The sequence below is a fragment of the Tursiops truncatus genome, chromosome 13 (assembly GCF_011762595.2).
Source record: "Tursiops truncatus isolate mTurTru1 chromosome 13, mTurTru1.mat.Y, whole genome shotgun sequence".
NCBI classification, from domain to species: domain Eukaryota; kingdom Metazoa; phylum Chordata; class Mammalia; order Artiodactyla; family Delphinidae; genus Tursiops; species Tursiops truncatus.
The window spans coordinates 64,703,016-64,724,115 of record NC_047046.1 but is presented as its reverse complement, the minus strand read 5'-3'; the positions used below and the strand labels follow the sequence as shown (position 1 = coordinate 64,724,115).

Genomic DNA, 21,100 nt, shown 5'->3' with positions numbered 1-21,100 from the left:
CTGCCTGCTAATGCAGGGGACACAGGTTTGAGCCCTGGTCAGGGAAGATACCACATGCTGTGGAGCAGCTAAGCCCGTGCGCCACAACTACTGAGCCTGCACTCTAGAGCCCATGAGCCACAACTACTGAGCCCACGCGCCACAACTACTGAAGCCCGTGTGCCTAGAGCCCGTGCTCTGCAACAAGAGAAGCCACCACAATGAGAAGGTCCCACACCACAACGAAGAGTAGCCCCCGCTCGCCGCAACTAGAGAACTAGAGAAAGCCTGCGCACAGCAATGAAGACCCAACACAGCCAAAAATAAATAAAAATTAAAAAAAAAAAAAAAAAGAATGAACCAGAAGAGTAGAGATCATGAGCCAGTCTTCCAAGGAGCTATCCAGGCTGTTCAAAACCAAGAACAGCAAGGAGATGCTGGGCTTTTTGCTCAGAGCCTGTGAGGAGGTACGAGAACCTCTCCACCAAAAGCTGGATGGTGGAGCCCCACTGAAGGCTCAGGCACACCCTTGGCCTCTGGTCTCCCCACTGGAGGTGAAGAGGGCTGGCTCGTATCATCTTCGGAGTCTCCCTGCGGCCTCTTCCTCCCATAATGGGCCCCCCACCCTCCCAGGCCTCCAGGGTCTGTTTGCCTGAAGCTGAGTCCTTGGGAGATGGTGGGTGTCCCTTCTTCCCTCCAGTGACGCCAGGCTCCTTCACCAGCGCTCAGCAGCCCCTCCCTGGTTGTAATGTCAGGACGGTGGCACCGTCTGCACGGCCAGCCTTTCCTCCCTCCCCGCCCCCACCCCCACCCCCGGCCCTCTCCTAGTCACTGCTTCTTGTCTGGGGACTTCAGCTTTTGGATCAATGCTCTGCTGAGGTGCCTGACCCAGACCCAAGCTCAAGAAAAGATCAGGACTATTTTCTTGTTTGGGTTCATCCTCAAGGGCATTCTCTGAAGTGTCCTCTGATGAGGAATCTGCCAGAATCCTGCATTGACAACTTTTCACCATTAACGTGCTGTAAACGTGGATAAAACATGTCACAGATGCTCAGCCTTAGAAAAGAGATCATACGCTATCTCATGCCTCTATCTCTCTCTCTGTCTCCTTCTTCCTCTCCTTCCCCACCTTCTCTCTCTCCTTCCAGAACCTACTTTCCTGGGGTGTTGGGAGAAACTGTGGGCTCAAGGGAAATGTTCATGTACTCACCATTCACCCCACACCTTACTCACAAAGCCATGTTTCTGACTGAGTAACAGAGTTACTACTAACCATGTTGCTCACTGAAGCACGGGGAGGGAGACGGCTCACGTATTCACTGTGGGTGTCCAGAGACATCAAAGCAGAGCTCAGGAAATCTGCCTAGGCCGCAATCTGAGACAGGTGGTGGATTTTGCCTTGTATAACTGGATGAAATAGGTGAGGGTGAGTGTAAAAAGAGAGAAAGAGAAGAGAGTTCAGGACACAAGAACAGAAACTGGTGAGAGGAGACAGAGCAGGAGAAACTGGAGACCCAGGAAAAGCAGGAACGTGTGTAGTGTCAGGGGATTTAAGGAAAGAGTGGGGGTTTTTCTCTTGTTAGGAAAAAAGAGGTCAAAAGAATCAAATCTGCTGAGAAAAGGCACACTGGCTCTACAGACGGGCCTTTGGTACCACACTGAGAGCAGTCTTGGCCCAGTGGTAGATGGACAAGCCAGAGAGCAGTGAGTTCAGGCGTGAACACGAGGGGGGAAAGTGGTGGAGAGGGCAAGTATAGAAAACACCTTCCAGACGGTGTGAGAAACAGAGTGGCAGGGCATGTGAAGACAGGAGGGAGGCTTTTATTTTTTTGAATGAATGAGACTTGATTGTGTTAAATGCAGGTGGAAGGCAGACTAGCCCAGGGAGAAGGGATAAAGACCTGGGAGAGAGGAGACATTTAACGAGATTAGTGCGTTGTGAAATTGGGGGTGCTGGTGTAGGAGGTGGACAAGAGGAGATCACAGACACAACTTCCACTGTGATCCAGAGAAGGATCAAAGGGTGCAAACAAATAAAGGAAAGTTTGGTGACCAGGAAGGGGAAGAGGCTGCTTCTGATGGTTTCTATTTTTCTTTTCTTTTTCTAAATAGGAGGGCCCTCATCTTTGGGACACAGGCTAGTTCAAGTCAGAGGAGGCATCATAGGGTGACAGGCTTAGAGTCCCTGGGCAACTGTCTTCCAGGGCAGGTAGTCATCCCTGGGCACGCATCTGATATGGCCTATGAAATAGCTACTTGTTTGTCTCAGAAGAGACTGGCTTCAAACCCAGACTGATGAAATGATGCTCTCAGGCTACCAGCTCATGGTGGCCAAAATGTGAGGCTCTGTGGAGACACATGGCCGTGGGTGTGGTTGTGCAGCTACCCACCAACCATCAGACTCCTGGGACTCTCCTGACAATACCTGTCTTAGTCCATCTGGACTGCTATAATGCAGTGCCAGAGACTGGATAGCTTATAAACGACAGACATTTATTTCTCAAGGTTCTGAAGGCTGGACGTCCAAATCAGGGTGCCAGCATGGTCGGGTGAGGGCCCTTTTCTGGTTTTCTCATTGTACCCTTGCATAGTAGAAGGGGCTGGGGAGCTCTCTGAGAGCTCTTTTATAAGGGCACTAATCTCGTTCATGAGGGCTCCACCCTCATGACATTAGGGGCCACTTCCCAAAGACCCCATCTACTAATACCATCACATTGAGGATTAGGCTTCAACATAGGAATTTTGGGGGACACACATTAAGACTATAGCAAAACTCTAAATCCCCCTTCACACAGTGTTGGTACCTCCCTAGTAGTGGTCACCACAGTCCCCCCGGGTCATAACCGTATGTGGCTATATTCGATATCCTTTCCTGTAGTTTCCGGAAGAGTCGGAATCCTAAGTTATTGATCCTTGCTTCCCTATTCAAAGTTGCTCTCTGCATGAAATTGATCTGTTCCTGGCTAAATTCCACAGTCCTGATGCCGACATTTTGGCTCAGCCACCACTCAGAGATGGTCCCCAGAAAGCCCCTCTTCTGGCACTGGCCTGCTTCATATAAGAGAGTTTTAACAAGATGATGCCCAGAGACTTACAAGCCCCCTGCCCCACTCCCAGCAGCCAGATCAGAAAGAATTCCAGATCTTCGACCCTTCCTAGCACAGCTGCCTCCCGACCAAAAGAGAATTGCTGGGAGTTTGTAAAGTCCCAGGCTCACAGCTTTCATTGTCCAGCACATGATTCCTTCTCCTTCCCCCTTATTAATCTGACACCGGCAAGTACTACAAAGACATGGGCTGAATTCCAGCCATGTCATCACTGGGGAAACAATAAAATGCCTGACTGACTATAAAGGGTCTAACTGTCACAGAGATAAAGACCAGTCTCCGATCTTCTCCAGCAAGGCGGGGCTCGACGTACAGCCTGGGAAAGCTTGGTTTTCTCGTGGCAGAAACTGTGAAAACATTTCCTGCTTTGAAGCCCTCACTGGCTCTTCTGTAGGACAAAATGAGCAAGAGACACAAGGCAGCAGACTGTGCTGCCAGCTGGAGGACCCCAAACTGGGCTGAAAGAGCCCCACACCCACATATACCCATGTGGACCACACCCTGTGGGCCCATGTGTTCTGATTTAGCGAATATCTGGAGGAGGGAAAGTCCAGCTGATTTGTAATCAAAAGTACCATCCCTGGGCTTCCCTGGTGGTGCAGTGGTTGAGAATCTGCCTGCTAATGCAGGGGACATGGGTTCGAGCCCGGGCCTGGGAGGATCCCACATGCCGCGAAGCAACTAAGCCCGTGAGCCACAACTACTGAGCCTGCGCGTCTGAAGCCTGTGCTCCGCAACAAGAGAGGCTGCGATAGTGAGAGACCTGCGCACCGCGATGAAGAGTGGCTCCCGCTTGCCACAACTAGAGAAAGCCCTCACACAGAAACGAAGATGCAACACAGCAAAAATAAATTAATTAATAAACTCCTACCCCCAACATCAAAAAAAAAAAAAAAAGTACCATCCCTTACCGCAAGGGCTCTTTCACATTTTTAGCTCACTTGATCCTCAAGACTAGCCCGTGAGGGCCTAAGACAGGTACTCTTATTCCCATTTTAGAGACGCGAAAACTGACACCCAGGTTGTGAAGGGTTCTTGGCTCTTAAGTGGCAGAATCACTCAGGTCGTCTGACTCCTAATTCACGTTCTTTTCCTGTGAAAGCGCACTACCTCCCCTTTTTAGAGAGTGGTTATTGCACTGAAAGTTACAAACAGACTCTGAAGATCCTGTAATTTCTTCATCCTCTCAAGCCCAATTGGCAACAAAGCAACAGGGATGGTCTCCTCAATTTGAGATGTGATAACCACTCCTTACAGCGAGCTCTGACCGAGTCACAGCATACGCTCTCGCCACCTGATCAGAACCAGAGGGTGAAGAAAGCTCTCGCAGAATCTCTGCTCTATCCACCAACTGAGACTCCAAACCAGGTCTTCGTGGGGTAGCGTCTTCATGGCATCAAGGGCAGACAGAGGTTCCTTCAGTGCTTTCTCTGTAGAACAGCGAGATTGCCTTTCCTCCCGATGGGCTGGGTCTGATCTGGCCCTGGATTACCTTGAGAGGTTGGTTACAGCACAGGACAGAATTAGAGGCTGTCCAGGCCAGAGCAGATCCAGTGAGCAGATCCCAGAGAGAACGGTCCCAGGAGTTCTGAGACCACCTCATGGGCCTTTGGGTTACTTTCAGGGCAGGTCTGAACAGATCTGGTCCAAATTTCCACTTCCCATTGGAGCCCATGTATATGACTTCACATGAACTTGGATCACCAAGAACGTGCTTTGATTGTTAGGCTATCTCACGGCTGTGGTCATCCTGACTCCTCAATTGTGTGGGAAGTGACGTGAGGGTAGGGACGTGGGCAAGTGTTTCCCAGAGCCGTAACCTCCCATTTCTCAGTCCCTCACCCTCCACAGAAGCCCTTCTTCCCTCTCAGGTACGTAACATCCTTCCAGGCTCTTCCTATCAAAACCTAATCTCAAGAAAGGATCTAAAAATTAAGCAGAATCCAAGCCGACTGGAGCTGGAATGACGCCTTGACTTTCCAGATGAGGAGAGTGAGGTTACGGCAGGTACAACTTACCTGCCGTACAGGTAAGGTACAACTCACACCCTCAGAGATCAAGAGAATTCCAGGATCAGGGAGGAGGGAACATCATCTGTGAGTGGTCAGAGCCTTTCACCTACAGCCCCTGTTTACAAAATCATCACTGATGACTCTGCTTCCTTTGAAGACTGTGTGACCTAGTAGGGATAAGACTTAGCACACCCTTGGCACCCACAGACAACAGTTCCAGGAACGCAGGTGAGCCACTCTGGGCCCACGTACCTCATATGGACATGCTTGAACTTGCACTTAGACATTTATTCCCAAGGCATTGGCTCCGGTTGACAAGCAGGGAAACCTCAAAGCCCTCAGCTCTTCACCATTTTTCTTGATCACACGAGAGTCACCAGATGCTCTGTGGCTCCAACACCAGGACAATCACAGTTCACTCCACTTGGGTCTCCCCAGGTAGGCAGTGGCTGGAAGCAGGAGCCCTCATCTGTCATCTCATTCACACAAGCTGGTTCAAGGCACATTTGTTGAGCACCTACTTTGTGCCAGGCACTGGGATAGGTTCTGGGAACCCCTAGCTACATGGGCTCAGTTCTTGTGCTCCTCACAGTCAAGAGGAGGACACAGGGCTTCGCTGGTGGAGCAGTGGTTAAGAATCCGCCTGCCAGTGCAGGGAACACAGGTTCCAGCCCCGGTCCAGGAAGATCCCACATGCTATGGAGCAACTAAGCCCATGAGCCACAACTACTGCGCCTGTGCTCTAGAGCCCGCGGGCCACAACTACTGAGCCTGTATGCCACAACTACTGAAGCCCGCATGCCTAGAGCCTGTGCTCTGCAACAGAAGCCACTGCAGTGAGAAGCCTGCGCACCGCAACAAAGAGTAGCCCCCGCTCGCTGCAACTAGCGAAAGGCCGCACGCAGCAACAAAGACCCAATGCAGCCAAAAATAAATAAAATAAATTTATTAAAAAAGAAAAAAAAGAGGAAGACACGTAAGAAACTGACAACCCAGTTCACCACCTGTGTGCTTTGCCAGAGCTCTTCGCAGGGCTGGGGCTCTGAGAGAGGAGCAGCCCCTAACCCAGACTGGGATGCGTGGGATGCTGGGGTGGTCACAGAGGCAGGCATCCACCCGCACAGAAAATTTCAGTGGAACTGGGAAAGTGAAACGATAGAGATACATACAAAATCTGTCTTAAAAAGAAGTCTTCCCTACCCCTGCTCCCCTTTCGCTTCATTTTATCATCTCCCACCCTTCAAAGCAAAGCTTTTTGAAAGTATCTTCCACTTATTCCCCGCTCCACTGAAACTGCTCTTAAATCACCAGTAACCTCATGATTGATAATCCAACACGCCCATCTTCATCTCATAAACCCCTGTGGTACCTGGTCTCTCGGCCCCTGCCTCCTCCTTTCTCAGTCTCCCTGATCCCACCCTCCTGATGCCTCCCTAGTCTCCCCTTCCAGGTCATCCCCCACAGTCTGCCCTCCGCACTGTGGCCCTCTCTTTCTAAAACTCTGACCACACTACCCCCTTATTCAAATCCTTCACTTGTTGCACAGTGCCCTCAAGTCAACCTCCAAACTCTTTGACTTGGAAGGTAAAACCTTCTAGGACCCAGCCACCTGCCTCTCCAGTTCGCCTCTGCCGCCCGTGACCCCAGAAAAGCCCGAAACTCTGTCCCACCAGGTGACTTTGTACATGCTTTTTCCTCTGTCTGTAACCCCCATGTGGTAGACCCTACTCATCCTTAATCTTGTTCAAATGTCACCTCTTCCAGGAAGCCCTCCATTGCTCCTCCTTTCACTCCTTCCCAGGCACATTTCTGTAACCCCCTTCAATCTTCTCAGAGCATCCTCTATTCACCACTGGCATGTAACTGATCACTTGGCTATGTACCCCTGCCCCCCTAACTAAGTTGTACAGGCCTCGTTGCAGATGGTGCCTTACTGATCTTTGCACGGCGCTTGGCAAAAAAGCTTTCTTTAACGAACATTGATTGATTGTTTGGTTGATTCATTAATTAAGTATAAAACAAGGTCCCCTGTGAAGAAACCACAGTCCAGATGGGAAGGAAAGCCAATCATGGGTGAGCTGATGGAAGATACTCATGCCAAGAGTAAGCATATTTTCCTGACCACAGAGGACTGGGGAAAGCTGGAGGAGGAAGATACTGAGAGAGCTTGAAGGACTGGAGCAGCAGGTTTCCTGGTTGGGAAGCAGGTTAATCAATGCACAAGCCCGGGCTGTGGCTTCACCTACACCTGGTTCATTTCCAGCAGCAGCAACATTGCGGCGAGGATTTGGTGCCAACGGGCACCCAGGGTCCCTTCCACGTAATTAACATGTCTCTGGGGGAGGCCTGAATCCCACAGTCTGGAATGTAGACAAAGAGGATCTGTTCCAGTTATGCTAATTGCTGCCTCTCTCCCACAGAGGATAGGGCGGTGAGAGATTCCAGGAGGCAGCTGGGCAGAGCGGGAATTCCTCAGCTCCTGCAGCCTGGCCCGAACCCAGGGAGGGGCCCCGCCAGCCCTCACCGGGGAAAGCTGGAGGCAGAGCCGCATTCATCTGTCCCACAGGCTGTCTCTGAGAGGTGTGATTTGAAGACCAGGCAGCTTCCTAGCCAGGCACCCTAAACCTTAAAACTGCACTTTAGAAACATTGCTTTCCCCTGAAAGCCATTTTTTAATGCAAATGACCCAGGAAGAAGTAGCACATTAAGTTCCTAACACCTTCCGTATAAGTGGGTGGCTGTGCAGCTTTCCCAAGCGGTCTGGGGACCTGGGAAGGCAGGTACCTGAGCTGTAGAAGGGACACAGTGAAGACAGGAGGCCCTGGGTCACAGATTCACTTCTGCCACAAATGTACCCCCCCACCCCGACCGTTGTTGCCCCACGGCCCGGTTCTGTGCTGGCCTTTCCTTCTGCCACCATCCTGGGCTGAAGACCTCGTTAGTCCTCAGGGGTGCCCACCACCCCACTCTAACACCTCCTTCTCTACGGCTTCCTTTGCTCAGAATCAGTGGCCCCCTGAGGCCACTGGCACCTCTGAGTTTACAGCCCTCAGCTCCCTTATTGGGATGCTGGTCCAGGCTTTTGTGCGAGGCATTTCTGGGGGGTAAGAGCACTTGCTGTGCATCTGCAGTGGTCCTCTGACCCCAGCCTGCAGCAGAATTACTACGAGGGCTTGTTGAAACAGATCAGCTACAGAGCTTCTGTACGTCTGAAGTAGAGCCTGAGAATCTGCATCTCTAATGAGTTCCCAGGTGGTGCTAATGCCGGCCCAGAGAACCCACTCCGAGAACCACAGCTTTATAACCTTGCGACTCAAACTGTGGTCTGCAGACCAGTATCCCTGGCATCATCTGAGAGCTGGTTAGAAATGCTGAACCAGAAGCTGCATTTTAACAAGGTCCTGAGTGACTTGTATGCACATTAAATTTTGAGATCCCTTCCGCAAAGCAGTGCTCTCAACGTGTGGTGCAGACCACCTGCATCAGCATCACCGGGGAGCTTGTTAATCAAAGGCTCGCCTACGTTCATAGCAGCGCTATTTACAATAGCCAAGACATGGATACAGCCTAAATGTTCATTGACAGACGAATGGATAAAGAAGATGGAATACTACTCAGCCATAAAAAAGAATGAAATAATGCCATTTGCAGCAACATGGATGGACCTGGAGATGATCATACTAAGTGAAGTCAGAAGAGAAAGACAAATACCATATGATATCATTTATATGTGGAATCTAAAATATGACACAAATGAACTTTTCTATGAAACAGAAACAGACTCACAGACATAGAGAACAGACTTGCAGTTACCAAGGGGAAGAAGAGGTGGAGGACGGATGGATGGGGAGTCTGGGATTAGCAGATGCAAACTATTATATGGAGAATGGATAAACAAGGTCCTACTGTATAGCACAGGGAACTCTATTCAATATCCTGTGATAAACCATAGTGGAAAAGAATATAAAAAAGAATGTAGAGCACTGGAGCCTACCTGGGCTCTTTGGTGGGGCTAATGGCGGACTCTGGGAGGGCTCACGCCAAGGAGTGCTTCCCAGAACTGCTGCTGCCAGTGTCCTTGTCCCCACGGTGAGCCACAGCCACCCCCCGACTCCGCAGGAGACCCTCCAATACTAGGAGGTCTCAAGATTCTGCCCTCCAGGAAAATCTTGCCATGATTGGATAGGACCCCCAGATAAATATTCAAATCTTCGACCTGTTCACTTCTACATCCCTGAAAATGAATCACCATTGGAACAAAAGTTAAGAGAATTAAGACAAGAAGCACAAGAATGGAACCAACAGTTCTGGGAGAACCAGAATTTGACTTTTCTTAAGGAAAAAGAAAAATTTATTGACTCAAGACTGAAAGCCAAAGGCCTGGAACTGAGAGCTGAGTCAGGTCAAAAAGCAACACTGAATGCAGAAGAAATGGCTGACTTTTACAAGGAATTTTTAAGTAAAAATTTTCAGAAGCACATGTATTACAACAGGTAGAAGTCGCTATCAACTTAGTTTTTGCACTTTTAAATAAAATTGACAGATTAAAGTTACTTGCATGGCAGCCCTAAAGCAGCTTGCACCCCTAGTGCATAGACAGTGGGTTTTACAGAGGGGAAACTAATATTATAGAATAAAAGAGACTTCATGCCGTGTGTAGACATTGCTTGGATCCTAATACGGACAGACCACCTATAGAAAGGGACTGGTACAAGCGTAGTTTTGCCATCCCCTTCTTCATGGGAAAAGTGGCCCTGGAGAAGATTTGGAACAAGCTTAGACTGAAACGAAAGAAGACCAGCAATTAGGAGCCCACCCTGACCCACCCGCCAGCGTCTAAGTTTCCACGAGAAGCAGCTGCTTACAGGAGCTCGTTTTACGAGGGCTCTAAGAGCTGTGTGTGCGGGGCAGGCTGGGAGGACGCGGGTCCTGGTGCGCTGTGGCCCACGTGGCTCCATCCTGACTGTGGATTCCAAGCTGGCTCTTGGTCATGGAAGTGATGTTAAATAAAACCCAAGCACTGTGGAAAAAAAAAAAAAAAAAAGAATGTATATATATGTATAACTGAATAACTTTGCTGTACAGCAGAAATTAACACATTATAAATGAACTATACTTCAATAAAATAAAATTTTTTAAAGAGTTCCCAGTGCCCCCTTCCTCCTCCAGGCCTCTGGTGATCACTGTGACCCTCATGTTTAGGAACTTGTGCCTGACAGTCTCCACTTCGGCTACCTGTTAGAATTCCCTGAGGAGATTGTCCAGGCCGCCCCTCTAGAACAATCAAATCAGATTTGGGGAGTGGAGACCCAGACATGGGCATTTTTAACAGTCCCCAGGTCATGGCAATGTGCATTTAAAGCTGAGACCTTCAGTTTAACACCATCCTCTTCTCACTAGCAAATGTTGGAGCATGTACCCCAGGTTACCTTACACCGAGGTTCTCAAACTTGGCTACAAATCAGAATCCCCAGAAAGTTTTTAACTTTTTATTTTTGAGATGAAATTCACATAACATAAAATACATCATTTGACCATCTTAAAGTGGACAATTCAATGGCTCTTAGAACATTTTAGAACATTCTTCACAATGTTGTGCAACTATCACTACCATCTAGTTCTAAAACATTACCATCACCCTGAAAAGAAATCCCGTGCCTCCCGATGCCTCCCTCCCCCAGCCCCTGGCAGTTACTAGTCTACTTTCTGTCTCTCTGGATTTGCCCATTCTGGACATTTCATGTAAATGGAATCATACAATATGTGGCCTTTAGCTTGTATCGCTTAGCGCGATGTTTTTGAAGTTCATCTATGCACGCATCAGTACTTCATTCCTTTTTATGGCAAGTGACGTTTCATTGTATGGATTTACCACATTTTATTTATTTATTCATCCGTTGATGGACATTTGGGTCATTTCCACTTTGGGGCTAACGTGAATAATGCTGTTAGGTCCATTGATGTACAAGTTTTTGTGAGAACATATGTCTTCAGTTCTGTTGGGGACATACCTGGGAATGGAATTGCTGGATCATATGGTAACTCCATACTTAACTTTTTGAGGAACAGCCAAACTGTTTTCCAAAGCAACTGCACCATTTTAGATTCCCATCAGTGGTGGATACATGTTCTGATTTCTCCGCATCTTCACCAACACTTCTTTTCTTTTTTACTTTTTATTATAGCTACCTTATCAGGTGTGAAGTTGTATCTCGAGGCTTTGATTTGCCTTTCCCTAATGACTAATGATTTTGCACATCTCTTCATGTACATATTGGCCACTTGTATGTCTTCTCTGGAGAAATATCTCTCCAAATCTTTTGACCATTTTTCAGTTGGTTTATTTGTCTTTTTATTGTTGAGTTGTAAGACCCTGGAAGGCTTCTAAAATCATCCCTACATAAGCCCCAAAACAGCTCAATTGAATCAGTTGCCCAGGAGTGTACCTGGGCATTGATTATTTCTTAAATTCCCCTAATCTGCAGTTAGGGTTGAAAAGCACTGGTTTACACCACATGGCCAAGCAGGAACAGGGATACCATGTAAGAGCTCTCAGAGTTCATGATTTTATCCGACCACCTGGAGGTGGAGGTGAGTAAGACACAGCCACTGCTGTGTGAGAGCTCTCAGTGTAATAGAGATGCTGGCCCCTAAACAAATAATTATAACACAATGTGTTAAGTGCTCTAATGAAAGGATGTACAACTTGTCGAGGGGACTCCAAGAAAGAGTAGCTCAACTTCCTGCGTGCATTAGTATTGCTGAATGTAGGGTGGTGGTCACTAAGGACCCTCAAAAGGTGGTCCCTACTAGCCATGTTAGCACCCCATGGGAGCTTGATAGAAATACAGACTCTCAGGCCCCACCCCAGATCTACTGAGTTAGAGCCAAGTTTAACGAGAGTCTCAGGTGGTTCATGTGTCCATTAAAGTTGGAGATACGCTGATCTGAGGTCAATTAAGAAGCATCCAGAAAGCCCAGCCACCTAAAACAAATAAAAAACAAAAAATTCCACTGTAATGAGGTATGGGTTCATTAAATTGTTCCTTAAGGTAACTGACTTCCTTTCTTAAATTGCAACACATTAAATAACTCTTAGTCACACATATCTTAGCATGAATTTGTTTATCAGAAGGTTTTAGCCTAAGCCGTTCTCTTCCTGAAGCTTCTCTACCAGCCAGCTTAATAAGAGACAGGGGGAGGGACTAGATTGGGGTAGCACTGGCACTTGGGCATCAGCACAGTTGAATTGAAGTACAGGGGTGATGGGGAAAGCACAGGATGGCTTCACCATTTCTTTCAAAACCAGTCCTTGCTCAGAGTTTTATACCAGATTTGTAGACGCAAGTGTCTTGCCCTAGCATAACCCAATAAATTAATGTAGCAAGAGCCGGTTTAAAACTTGAGTGAAATGACCCATTTGACTGTGTTCATCCCACTAGACCACACCTGAACTTGATCCCTCAGCAGGTGAAATTGCAGCCTCCATTGACCGCGGGCTTTCCAGAGGCCAAATAATCCACCTCCCAGTCTCATAATGGGTTGTATCTAATTCCCATGTGTCCTCATACATAAAGGTTTCCACATCTTCCCAGAGATGACTCATTTCAGTGTTTGGTGAGCTTTGCTGCTGGAGAAATCTTCACGTTTAACTTATAATGCCACACGCTACAATGGGAGATGACATTTCTCAGGGCAGCTGGTTTCCCGTTCCAGGTTTCCATGTTGGGTACCAAATGAAGGCCTCCCCCTCTCAACCCCTCAGCACCAAGACCTCGAATGAGGCCCCAGAGGCAGTACTCTCTGAGGAGTAAGAGATGTGTGAATATACAGTAGTGTTGGTTCTATTAAAACCTTACTTCAAAATTGCTTTGGGCCACCCTCAGAAATGCTTCCCAGCTCCAAATCCTAAGACTTAAGCCAAACTCTTTTCTCTCCCTCCTCACTGATTGGGCCTTAACAAAGAGGCAGGAATTTCAATACTTGTTCATTCAGTTATTGAATGCCTACTGGCTTCAGCCTCCAGTGTGTCCAGTCCAGGCTCTCTCCTTCACCCCTTGCACTGGCACTCAGCTCTGGTCCCAGGACTATGCCAAGAAGTCCAAAAAAACTGAGGCTTCCCATCGACAACACCCCACGTCTTACTAATGGTCTCTCCTTACTGGTTTTTAACCATTTTATTGAGATATAGTTAACATACAATTCACCCACTGAAAGTGTACAATTCAATGATTTTTAGTATTTTCACAGAGTTGCAAAACCATCAGCACAGTCAATTTTAGAACATTTTCATCATTTCAGAAAGAAATCCTGGGGACTTCCCTGTGGCGCAGTGGTTAAGAATCCACCTGCCAATGCAGGGGACACAGTTTCAAGCCCTGATCCGGGAAGATCCCACATGCCATGGAGCAACTAAGCCCGTGCCTCACAACTACTGAGCCTGCGCTCTAGAGCTCGCAAGCCACAACTACTGAGCCCGTGCTCTAGAGCCCACGAGCCACGACTACTGAAGCCCGCACGCCTAGAGCCCGTGCTCCGCAACAAGAGAAGCCGCCACAATGAGAAGCCCACACACCACAACGAAGAGTAGCCCCGCTCGCCACAACTAGAGAAAGCCCGCGCACAGCAACAAAGACCCAACACGGCCAACAATAAATTAATTAATTTTAAAAAAAGTAACCCTGGGCTTCCCTGGTGGCGCAGTGGTTGAGAATCCACCTGCCGATGCAGGGGACATGGGTTCGTGCCACGGTCCGCGAGGATCCCACGTGCCACGGAGCGGCTGGGCCCGTGAGCCATGGCCACTGAGCCTGCACATCCGGAGCCTGTGCTCCGCAACGGGAGAGGCCACAACAGTGAGAGGCCCGCGTACCACAAAAAAAAAAAAAAAAAAAAAAGTAACCCTGTATCACCCCCTCACCCCTAAGTTCCTCAGCCCAAGGCAACCAATAATCAACTTTCTGTTTCTATAGATTTGCCTATTCTGGACATTTCCATATAGATTCTACTCTATTCCATACAGATGGATTCATACAAATGTGGTCTTTTGGACTGACTTCTTTATCTTAGCATAATGTTTTCAAAATTCATCCATATTGTAGTATGTTTCAGACCTTAATTCATTTTTATGACTGAATGATATTGCATTGTATGATATCCACTTTTTGTTCAACTATCCTTCAGTTGACAGACATTTAGATTGTTTCCACTTTGGGCTATTACGTATAATGCTACTATGAACATTTGTGTACAAAAAATTGCCCTTTGCTTTCTTAAAGGACCAGAAAAAAAACAAGAATCCTGCTGGTCACCCCAACATTTTGAGTGGAAAGAAGCTGATACAGGGAGAGAAGACATCAGGATACATTCCTTTGGTCCATTTACTAAGTCAAAAATCTCAAGTTAGGTGTCACTGAGCTGTGAGATCTTAGCTAATCCACTTGCTTTTTCTTTCCTTCATTTTCCCTCTTTAATTAACGAATTTAATTTCTCTTTCCTAAGGAAATTGGAAGACCATTAATTAAATCATTATTAGAGTATCGACTTGTTATGCATGAGAGACTTATTCCGGAACAAGGTAAGGGAAAATCGACATCATGATGGATAACACAGTAGAATTCAGATGTTACATTCACAGTCAGATGTTCCAAACCTTCCTGCCTGCCACTGTGGTGGCCAGACCCACTGTACCAGCATCTTCCCCTGGCCTTCATGACACTCCTTTATAGTGTTAGCTGATTTATATCTTCATGGGATTTGTTCAAACCCACCAGTAGGCATTGGGAAGTTATGTACACATCTGCAGGCTGGGCTGGTCCAACTTCCACCAGGAAGTTCAAACTCTGCCAGCACCAGCCGAGTGTTCTTCCAGAGTCTCTCATTCATGGAATAACCTGCACATCTTTAGAGCTCAGATGAATCTTGTGAATACCAGGTGATCACCCTTCCTGCTTTACATAGATTAGGACAGGCTCCTCGACACCTCTAGGCTGGCTTACCTCCTAGACAGAATATTCATCTTTTGTGTTTCCTTTCTCCCAATAATTACCAGCCTTCTGATAAGCACATCATAGCAGATGCAGGCTTTTCCTGAGTCTTCCTTCCTTGCCAGTCACCTCTGATCATCTTTTCCCATTTCTCTTCTTTATTCCCACATACCCACATCACCTGTGCACAATCTTTTAGCTTACCTTTTCCTAAATGTTGAAATTGGCTTGGGCCCAGTAAGATTTGCACCATTGTGAACTGAATTCTGGTAGAATACTAATTCCTTGATGGAAAACTGTCTGAATGACTGTATAAAATTATAGTTTTAAAAAATATTCAGTTCATGGACTTCCCTGGCGGTCCAGTGGTTAAAACTCAGTGCTTTCACCACCGAGGGTCCAGGTTCGATCCCTGGTCAGGGAACTAAGATCCTGCAAGCTACATGGTGAGGCCAAAAGTAAATAAACAAATAATATAAAATAAAAAATATTCAGTTCAAGTCCTATTCAACAAAATTCCATGGACTTCAGCCTCAATAAAATATGTAGATGATTACAGACAGTAAATCAAATGAAGAGAATAAGCCATTGGTTATTTACCATGTTGTGCAAATCCTGGGGCACACCTCCTGGAAGATGGTCCCCCTATAATCCAAACTTCTTACAGATTAAGGTGGATAGATGCAGGATGTCCTTTGATTTCCTGGGGCTCTTGGCATTCTGAGGAGAAGCAGGGGATGTCTCCTGGGAGGAAGCCACCCAAGAAGGTAGCAAGCACCAGGTCCCCTCAGCTCCTGTTCTCCTGGCAGAAAGGAGGGTTCCTGCACCCCTGCCGTGGAACAGGAGTGGCCTGGCCAGATGGAGGAGGAGCAGGTGGAGCCAGCACTCCCAGGCAGGCTGCCAGCCCTGAGCAGAGCCTAGGAGCAGGCCGTAAGGAACGAAGCTAGGGGCTTCCCTGGTGGCGCAGCGGTTGAGAGTCCGCCTGCCGATGCAGGGGACACGGGTTCGTGCCCCGGTCCGGGAAGATCCCACATGCCGCGGAGCGGCTGGGCCCGTGAGTCACGGCCGCTGAGCCTGCGTGTCCGGAGCCTGTACTCCGCAGCGGGAGATGCCGCAACAGTGAGAGGCCCGCGTACCGCAAAAAAAAAAAAAAAAAAAAAAAAGAACGAAGCCAGGAGACAGAATGTGAGACTTCTCCAGAGTGTCCACGGATGTGGTCTGCGGTGACCACATGGGGAGCAGCGGCAGCGCCTGGGATCCAGCCTTCAGCACCGCCACGTTCCTGGCGATGCTGTTTATGAAGCCGCCACTCAGGCACTGAACTGCTTGTTTTTATAAGGGATACTCTGGAGGGCTAATTAGGATGGAGAAGACATACCTCCCAACTCAGGGGAGCTCAGGGGAGCACAGTGCTGCCCCCGACTGCCTCACAAGGAGGGAGGGGATGCTGCATGCAGGAATTTGTCTGCTGAGGGAAGTATCCACGCTGGGTGCTGCCCCCTCATCAACCTGTCCCTCTCAGCCTGGACCTTTCCACTGAGTAAATGTTGGAGAAATATTTTAAATATGCAGTGCAGTCCATTATCCTTCCTACCTCCAGACTCAATAGAACCGAGTGGTTAAAAACAGCCGATTTGGAGTCAGAGACCTGGGCTCAAATCCCACTTATTGTTCTGAACTGTGACAACTCAGCCTCTCCGAGCCTCGGGTTCCATGTTTGAAACAAAAGGAAAACTCATCTCATAGCAGCGGAGTGAGGATTAAATGAAGTGGGGCTGGATAGGGCCTGGTTTCACACTGGCTCCTCTATTCTTCCAGAACCCTCTGGGCCTGCCTCACTAATAGCTGGAGTGTCCAGGCCTCCCTTGCAGCCCCTCCTCTACGGCAGCTCCTGTCCCCCAGCTGCTTCTCTCCTCGGGGAGCATCCCCTCCCACCGTGTGTGTTGGTTCTGCGGTAAAACATCTCTAGGACATTTCTTCAGGAATGTGGGCAATTCTGGTGTCCCACAGCAAGCCAGTTAGGCAAGTTTGGAAATCTCAGTGAATGCCAATCTCCCACTCACCTGAGCGCCACAGAGATTGTTTCTTCGTTGGTCGTTTTCTTTTCTTTTTTTTTTTTTTTTTTTTTTGCGGTACGCGGCCTCTCCCTGTTGTGGCCTCTCCCGTTGCGGAGCACAGGCTCCGGACGCGCAGGCCCAGCGGCCATGGCTCACGGGCCCAGCCGCTCCGCGGCATGTGGGATCCTCCCGGAACGGGGCATGAACCCATGTCCCCTGCATCGGCAGGCAGATTCTCAACCACTGCAACACCAGGGAAGCCCCATTGGTCGTTTTCTTACGAGAAAGTTTTGCAATGGGTGTTCCTTCAGAGAAAGCAGGTGCCCCCCACCTTGTAACAGGTGAACATCCAGATTTATACAGAGAACAAACAGACTCATAGAGGAGTCTTCTGGAAGGTAAATTCTTCTAGTGCTATTTTAAGGGAAGGAAATAACACAGGCTTATTGCCTGTAGACCCAAGTTTAAGTCCAAGTTCATCCACTTACTGAGAGGCCCGGGACCACCCACTGACATCTTTGAACTTCCGTTTTCTCCCCTGCCGTATATTGTTGTAAAGGGTAAATGAGGGAACATAGATGAAAGGACTTTATAATGCCTTTAATTAGTCACTATTACATAACTAAATTTACATAAATATATCTGTTGTGCGATGTGAAACTCATTTACATGGACTAACCCAAGGTTGTTTTTAAAGGCCCTATTCTAACTTTTTTTAAAAATGTGGGGTGATTCTGTGAGGAATCGGAGTAGGACAGGATTTATGTCAAAATGGAAGGCTGAATGCTGGCTAATATCTGTAGCAAAGAGCGATGAGGAAATCCATTCCTGAGGCTCCTGGTTGCCCACCTTTCAGTTCTGATCGCTCTGGGTTTCATTAGCATCGATAAGTGACTAAAAATACATTTGAGTATCACGATGCTTAATATTATAGTTGTTTTTGGTACTATTTCCTCCTACTTCCCATCTCACACTCATGCTCCCATCAAACAAGAGTTGAGAAAAGTTACAAAGTGAGTCTTCACCTTCCATCGGCTCCCCTCCAGCTGTGATACCCTGTTCCCAGAGGCCGAGCTTCTCCATTCAGCTTCAGTTGGCCTCCGGCTTTCAAGGGACAAAAAGTCTTCTTTCCCTCTCTCTCCCATGTGTCATCCGTGTCCCTGCCACAATGAGGAGGCAGAAGCCTGCCAGGTGCTTTCTCCTCCTCCCAAAGTCAGGGTGATGTGTGAAGGGGAAGCCCTTCTGAGTGAGAGACGTGACTTTGACCGTAGGCCAACAGGCATAAGAGGCCAGTGATTATTGGCTTCCTGTTTTCTCCATATCTCACCTCTGGGTCCTACGGGCTGACCCTGAGTCTCTGTCGCCACTCCTTGAAGCTCTTGCATCAGCTGCAAGCTGATTAGGAAATTCTCATCTGTCTTCACTTGGATTCCCTGGGAGACAGACTGTCTGAGATGGAGGTTTGAGGGCAGGACTTCTACTGGGCAGGGGAGAGGTGAATTATGATGTCACAAAGGCCCTGGCTGATCCCACCAGGAGCTGTGCAGCTCCTACAGTCCTCCAGAGTTGTCCTGTCTTCAGGCAAGGAGGTCACTGGTTGTGGACTGCCTCTGGGGAGGGGCTGTGACCATAAGCCCCTTTGTTGACTGAGGGTAATTCCTGCAGACAGACTCAGACGAGAGCCCTCAACTGCCGATGCTCCCAGTAGCCAGGGGGGTGAGTGCCTCAGTTCCGAAGGGGGCTTCTAGTTGGCCCTCCACACACCCACTACACCATCTGAGTGGTATCTTGGCATTTTTTAATGTTCAAAATTTTGTTTAAAAATAAAAATGCCATTGTAAATAAGTAATTGTGTGTTTACTTAAAGTTGTTCTATCCAAAACATAAGTTTTGGGAGTTCCCTGGTGGTCTAGTGGTTGGGATTCAGCGCTTTCCCTGCCGTGGCCTGAGTGCAAGCCCAGGCTGAGGAACTGAGATCCCATACGCTGTGTGGTGTGGCCAAAATGATAAAAAAAAAAAAAAAAAAAAAAGAAGTTTTGTATATGTGGAAAGAGCAGTTCTGCAGCAGTGCAGTTGGGTCACCAGGGAAACGAACTGCAGGGTCTGTGAAGCCACATTGCTGAGGGTTTCTTTTTGATTGGCCAAAAAGAAGCCTGTGTAGAATTTGGGGCAGGCTAATCAGAAAGAAGATGAGCGTGTCTTAAAAAAGGACACAGGACCCACAGGAGGACAGATATCTCCGACAGAATACAGGCAATGAGTTGAGGTCGTGATGGAATATGCTCCTTCGCAGTGACTGGTTGAGGCTCTAGCTTCACAGCAATCCCACGGAAGCTGTCCTGGGATGATGACCAGGGCAGAAGCAAAAATATGTTTACTCCTATAGTATACTCTTAGTTTCTCCATTCTGATAATCTCCATTCAGATAATCCCACCCTCTGCTCCCGACCTCAACGCTTCCAAGTTTGTATGTGGCATCTAACTATGATCACCCACTTCCTGTGAAATGATAAACAAAGTTGAGTGGGAATACCTCTGGGCTGAGATAATTAGCGCTGGTCCAGATAACTGCTCCTTGCTGCTACAGCTGACCTCTGGTCCTAAACCCTTGCCTGCTTAGACCTGTCCTAGCTTCCAGACTCTTCCCACTGTTACCAACCAGAGTTCTTGGCCTTCCCCAATCAGTAGAGGGGAAGACAATTTCCTGTCTCTAGAGGCCAGACAAGAAATTTAGGCGAGGCTTTATTGGGGCCCCTGCTGCAGCACGGGGGAGCGAGAACAAACAACAGGTTCCATTGCTTGCTCACTCCCCGCTCCCCGAGGGGGGTGAACTTGTTCTTTATAGGGGGTGAAGATAGGGATTGTCCAGGGGTTGGGCCGGAGGCGTAGCTTAGGTGGTTTGCCCACCTCTTAGGTGGTGCTGCACACAGGGGCCATGCTCAGTACCCTGCTTTTGCTCCCAACATGCCTGTTTTTGCTCCAGGCTCTTAGAAAGTGGCAGCTGGATTTTTTGGTCTCTTTGTATATTTTGGGTCCAGAATTTGCCCCACCTGCTCATGCATGCAGTTATTTTTAGTCCCATATATTTTCTTTATGTTTTGTTGCTCAAGGAGAGGTGTGTTCAGGTGCAAGCATGGCGGCACTGCAGCAAATGGTCCGAGGTCCCAGCCTGTCTCACCACCACCTTCAGGATACATACATGCGCTGATATTACATAAGGAAAGTCAAAGTTACACTGTATTGCTAACCACAGACGTTTAGGAAGACAAATGACTTGAACCCTAGTTTATAGTTGTTTTACTCTTATTCCTTTTATTTGCTTATTAAGCTTTTTTTTTTTAGGAAAAACCACTCCCAATTTATAGATAAACCCACAGTTAGCAAAGACAGCTTTGACACCTTTCTTCCCCTCTCAAGGCAACTACTGCTGCCATGGAAATCATTGGGTAGGAGGGGGATGGAAAAACAAATGCTGGTGCTTAAAGGCTCTGCAGCATCAGGAGTGGAGGAATGAAATCAACTGCGGAAACCCAGCAGTATTTTAGGGGACTTGACTAGAGGAAAGATTCCCAAAGAGGACTAGCCTATTTGTAAGGTGACCGCCCTGACCCAGTGATCTCCTACCCTAACAGGAAATTTTCCTTTTGATGTGCTTGGCTGCCTCGAGGCAAAGATTAATTTGGATAACAAGCATCTTCTTTTAACAATGTTTATAACTCTGAACTGGTTAGAGGTCTACTAGCCATTGATACATGAGCAGGACTGAGTTCATTTCAAAGCTTCCAACGGATCCCTTGCAGATGTCAGCTACTCTGAATAAACAAGAGCCTGGGTTGAAAGGTAGAAAGTAACACTGAAAACAGAGGTGAAAACTGAGAAAAGTACATTTGGTAACAGTGCTGTTCTAGTACCTACTTGGCATCCATCCTTCCAAGGAGTTCAGTGTTTCAGTTTGTTCA

At 47.9% G+C, this 21,100-nt stretch overlaps 1 protein-coding gene across 1 annotated transcript; it reads left to right on the top strand.

Annotated features, from left to right (window-relative positions):
* The first annotated feature begins 356 nt into the window (after window positions 1–356).
* LOC117307619 (cytochrome c oxidase assembly factor 8-like) lies at window positions 357–10,139 on the top strand. The gene is made up of 3 exons (XM_033836950.2): window positions 357–446; window positions 9,236–9,591; window positions 9,801–10,139. Exons 1-3 carry the CDS (start codon window positions 357–359, stop codon window positions 9,904–9,906), a joined length of 552 nt encoding a protein of 183 aa, XP_033692841.1. The 3' UTR covers window positions 9,907–10,139.
* Window positions 10,140–21,100: the final 10,961 nt, after the last annotated feature.

Excerpts from the sequence above, each read along its gene's own strand:
- LOC117307619 (XM_033836950.2), top strand. The coding sequence starts at position 357 with ATGAGCCAGTCTTCCAAGGAGCTATCCAGGCTGTTCAAAACCAAGAAC. Across the intron at positions 447-9,235 it reads TGCTCAGAGCCTGTGAGGAG|GAGGTCTCAAGATTCTGCCC; the intron begins GTACGAGAACCT and ends CTCCAATACTAG. Across the intron at positions 9,592-9,800 it reads AAGCACATGTATTACAACAG|GGACTGGTACAAGCGTAGTT; the intron begins GTAGAAGTCGCT and ends ACCTATAGAAAG.